Source organism: Triticum urartu, chromosome 1A (genome assembly GCF_056163025.1).
Source record: "Triticum urartu cultivar PI428250 chromosome 1A, HENAU_Tu73, whole genome shotgun sequence".
NCBI lineage: Eukaryota > Viridiplantae > Streptophyta > Magnoliopsida > Poales > Poaceae > Triticum > Triticum urartu.
The window spans coordinates 101,041,117-101,045,979 of record NC_141873.1 but is presented as its reverse complement, the minus strand read 5'-3'; the positions used below and the strand labels follow the sequence as shown (position 1 = coordinate 101,045,979).

The following is a 4,863-nucleotide window of genomic DNA, read 5'->3' as shown; positions in this document are numbered from 1 at the left end:
GGCCGCAGAGCGCGATCTGCTGGCCGCACAATTGGCAGAGCAGAAGGAGCTGCTTAAGAAGACGCAAAAGGAGGCGGAAGAAGAGGAAGCCGCCCTCCTGGCTGAGTTCGCGAGCGAGCGCTCCTCCTGGACTGACAAGGAGGCAATGCTGGCCTCCGGCTTCCACGAGATCGAGGACCTCGTCGATGGTGAGCTTCTTTGCTTTTCTTCTTCGAGCTTCCGACTATAGGTCGAGCGAACTCCTGGTTTTTTGACTTGTTCTTCATTCTTTTCGTCTTGGCAGACTTCCTCCCCGGCCACTCGCAGGCCGCCAATCAAGCTATCGAGGCTGATCGCGAGGGGCGGAGGGCAGATGGCGCGAAGATCGCTGCCGACGCCCCCCGGACCCTTGACGAGCATATTCTGAGCATTGGGGCTCGTCTGTGACCGGCCCACCGGATGCTGCGCCGGCTTCAATGTGGCGGCGCCCAAGCGATCGCTGCCCTGTGGCCAGACATGCAGGCTTCGCGCACCCCCAGTCGGACTGCCGATAGGCTGGAGGTCGCGGCTGGCCGTCTTGAGGCCTGGAAGGGTTCCTCGGCCCGGGCTGGAGCGCGCCGAGCCTTGGAATTTGTCAAGGCGTGGTATCCGGGGCTGGACCTGGACCGGCTGGCCACACTCCGGTCAGAGGCCCAGCCGGAGCTGGCAGCCGCGGAAGACGCCCTTGTCAAGCGCGCGGCGGTGATCGCCGAGTACACCGACACCAGCATCTTTGTCCCCGAGCGGGCTGAAGACGGCGAGGAGGTACCGCCGGAGTGGTTTGGGATGAACCCAGACTATGGCGAGGACTCGGCGGAGGTGATCGGCTCCAGGGTCGAGGAGGAGGATGAGGCGGAGGATGGAAGCGAGACGGAGGCACCGGAAGACGGAGCGGACGGCCAGCCTCAGCTCGACCGCACCTCCAGCAATGAGCTGTGCCCGCCCGAGCCGTCTGCCGCCGGAGGTGATCAAGCCGAGACCGCCCAGCCGGCCGCCCCAACATCCGACACCGCCGTCTCCTCCGATCCTCCGAACCCGTCTGCCGCCTCCTAGGCTGCCACCTTATCTTTGTTTTATCTGCTTTAATAGTCTTTGGAGAACTTGTTAATTCGCACAATTCCACCTGCGGGGTGTATTTTGAAATTCTGCTCGAAGATTCGGCCAAGGGCCTTTGTTATGTAAATATTCATCCGACTTCTATCTTTTCTTGCTCATTGCTCGTTTGGCTTTTCCCTTTGCCGCCTTCCCTCAGTTGCCGTCTTTGTCAGTCGGACAGCCGCTCTATGGACTGCTGCTGGATCAAATTCTTGGTCACTTTGGGAAGGCAAGTACTTAGCCGTTTTAGAGTTGTTTAGCAAGTCGGATAGAAGGCGGCAAGCCGACTGCTCAAGAGTCGGTTTGCGAAGAAAAAAAGGCTGGAAGCCGGCTTTAAGCTATGTTTATGCTTTGAGTCCTTAGTCATTTTTCATGTGGACGCCCATTCTTCCTTACTCCTGCCCACCAGACAGTCGCTCTGCGAGCTGCAGCTTCTGACAGGAGACGGCTTAGGCGCCACACACTACTTGTCCGGCTGCAGGAAGCATTTCATAGCACAAGGCGGCAAGTCCCCGGGCCGACTAGTCGAACCCGGTGTCAAGCGGCATAACAAAAAGTAACATACTCGAAGGCATAATTCTTATCATACAGATAAAAGAGGGCAGTCCCCGAGCTCTTCTCGGGGGGGGGGGGGCGAAGTCTTGGTACTTTTAACACAAAAGGTAGCATGGTACATATTGTGTTTAACCGTAAAATTTTCGGAGGAGATTTGCATTCCATGGCCGCTCTGTCTCTTTGCCGGAGTCGTCCCTCTTGCGTGCTTGTGGCTTCTGAGCGTCAATCAGGTAGTAGGAGTCGTTGCCCAGCACTTTGGTGATGATGAAGGGGCCTTCCCAAGGCACCGACAGCTTGTGCTGGCCGGCTGTTCGCTGGATCAGTCGGAGCACAAGGTCGCCCTCTTGGAAAGATCTCGGCCTGACCTTCCTATTGTAGTATCTGCGCCGGCTCTGCTGGTAGATGCTGGACCGGCTGAGTGCCAACAGCCGGCCCTCTTCCAGCAGATCGACGTCGTCTTGACGTGCTTCTTCTTCTTCTTCCTCGGTGTACATGGTGACTCGCAGGGAGTCGAACTCTATGTCCGTTGGGATGACGGCTTCAGCACCGTAGACGAGGAAGAAAGGCGTGAAGTCGGTTGACTTGTTTGGAGTCATGCGCAGACTCCAGAGGACGGCTGACAACTCATCGAGCCAGCAGCCAGCCGAGTGCTCCAAAGGCTCGACTAGTCAGGGCTTGATGCCGGACAGGATGAGGCCGTTTGCTTGCTCCACCTGGCCGTTTGACTGTGGATGGGAGACGGACGCTAGGTCCAGTCGGATGCCCTGTGTCGCGCAGAAACGGCCCAAGGCGCCTTTGGCAAAATTTGTGTCATTGTCAGTGATGATGCTGTGTGGTACGCCGTACCGAATTGTGATGTCGGAGATGAAAGTCACGGCAGTCGGACCATTCAGCTTCTTGATTGGCTTCGCTTCTATCCACTTGGTGAACTTGTCCACCGCGACAAGTAAGTGAGTTAGGCCACCTCGTGCCATCTTGAATAGTCCCACCATGTCTAGGCCCCAAACTGCGAAGGGCCAGGCAATGGGGATGGTCTTGAGTGCAGAAGCCGGCGGATGCGGCTTGGAGTGGAACTTCTGGCACCCTTTACATTTTTGGACCAATTCCTTGGCCTCTTCTAAGGCCGTTGGCCAGAAGAAACCGTGTCGGAAGGCTTTGGCGACGAGCACTCTTGAAGCCGCATGGTGGCCACACTCGCCTTGATGGATGTCTTTGAGAATTGCTTGGCCTTGCTATGGCTCTACGCAGCGCTGGTAGACACCAGTGATGCTGCGCCTGACCAGCTCTCTGTTGTCTATGGTGTAGGCTGCCGCTCGGCGTTGTACTTGCCGAGCTAAGGTCTCATCAGTCGGTAGCTCCTTGCTCACCAGGAATTTGAGGATGGGCTGGGCCCATGATGGTGCTGCTATTTCTTCGACTGCCAGAACTATGACTTGGACGAGGGCGGCTGGGCTGGGAGGCGGCGGGATGGAGTCAGCTACCGCTTGCTGGATTAATGAAGTCCCCGGGCCGACTGGTGCAGCCCTCGGGCCGAGTTCTGGAGTCTTCGGGCTGGCTGCCGCAGTCCCCGGGCCGGGTTCTGCAGTCCCAGGGTCGGCTTCGACTATGGCAGCTTTGGAGCCATCTGCCAAAATCCTCGTACCGTCTGTCAAAGCTCTGGAGTCGGATCCGACTTCTTTGGGAGGAGCCGGCACAAAGATGGAGTCTGATTCTGGTGAAGGCTTGACAGACGGCTTGAGGAGGCGCTGAAGGGCGACGCCGGATGGTATTGCTTGGCGGGTGGAGCCGATTCGTGCCAGGGTGTCTGCTTGGTCGTTGTCGTTTCTTGGCACATGGAGGAACTCGCACCCCTCGAAATATCCACTGAGTTGCTGCATGAGGAAACGGTAACTCGCCATGTTTGCATCTTTGGTGTCCCAGTCGCCAGACGACTGCTGGACCACTAAGTCGGAGTCGCCATAACACAGGATCTGGCGAATGCCAAGTTCTTTGGCAAGCCGGAGCCCGTGAATGAGCGCCTCGTATTCGGCGACGTTGTTGGAGGCGGCAAAGTGGATTTGCAGTGCATATTTGAGCTTGTCGCCTTTAGGAGAAGTGAGGACAACGCCGGCTCCCAAGCCGGTGCGCATCTTGGAGCCGTCGAAATGCATCCGCCAATGGGTGGAGTCGGGCGCTGGTGGTAGGTACTGGGTCTCGGCCCAGTCGATGAGGAAGTCGGACAGTGCTTGTGACTTGATGGCGGTGCAGGGCTGGTAGTAGATGGTGTAGGGAGCCAACTCTATGGCCCATTTGGCCACTCGGCCAGAAGCATATCGGCTTCTGATGATCTCGGCAAGTGGGGCCGTGCAGACCACAGTGATTGGATGCTCTTGAAAGTAAGGCTTCAGTTTCTTGGCGGCAAAGTGCATGCCATAGCACATCTTCTGGTAGTGGGGGTAGTTCTGGTTGGAGGTCGACAGCACCTTGCTCAGGTAATATACCGGTCTCTGGACAGGTAGTGCCTTGCCTTCCTCCTTGCGTTCCACTACAATGTCTGTGCTGACTACCCGGCCGGTGGCGGCGATGTACAGGAGCATGGGCTCCTTAGGAGTCGGAGCCGCCAGAACGGGTGGAGCAGTCAATATCTTCTTCAACTGGAGAAAGGCTTCGTCCGCTTTGTGGTTCCACTCGAAAAAAGTGGTCTTCTTCATGAGCTGGTATAAGGGGAGAGCTTTCTCGCCTAGCCGACTGATGAATCGGCTGATGGACGCCAAGCAGTCAGTGAACTTTTTCACGTCCAATAGTCGGCTGGGTACCTCCATCCTCTCAATGGCCTTGATCTTTGCAGGGTTGCACTCTATGCCGTGTTCAGAGACCAGGAAACCAAGGAGTTGGCCGGCTAGTACTCCGAAGACGCACTTCTCAGGGTTGAGCTTGATCTGGAATCGGCACAGGTTCTCAAAGGTCTCCTTGAGGTCTTCCAGCAGTGTTCCATGCTTCTCCGTCTTCACCACCACATCGTCCACGTAAACGTGGGCATTTCTGCCGAGTTGCTTGAGGAGGCACTTCTGCATGCAACACTGAAAGGTGGCGTGGCATTCCTTAAGCCGAACTTCATGGTTAGGTAGCAGAAGGCTCCAAACGGTGTGATGAAGGCGGTCTTCAGTCTGTCAGCTGGGTTTAGCTTGATCTGGTGATATCCTGAATATGCATCTA

The 4,863-nt window shown here is 56.7% G+C and overlaps 1 protein-coding gene across 1 annotated transcript; it reads left to right on the top strand.

Annotated features, from left to right (window-relative positions):
• Positions 1-495: 495 nt before the first annotated feature.
• Positions 496-1,071, top strand: LOC147990243 (uncharacterized). Its single transcript, XM_087525684.1, has one exon. The coding sequence runs from the start codon at positions 496-498 to the stop codon at positions 1,069-1,071; it is 576 nt and encodes a 191-aa protein (XP_087381810.1).
• The last annotated feature ends 3,792 nt before the right edge of the window (positions 1,072-4,863 follow it).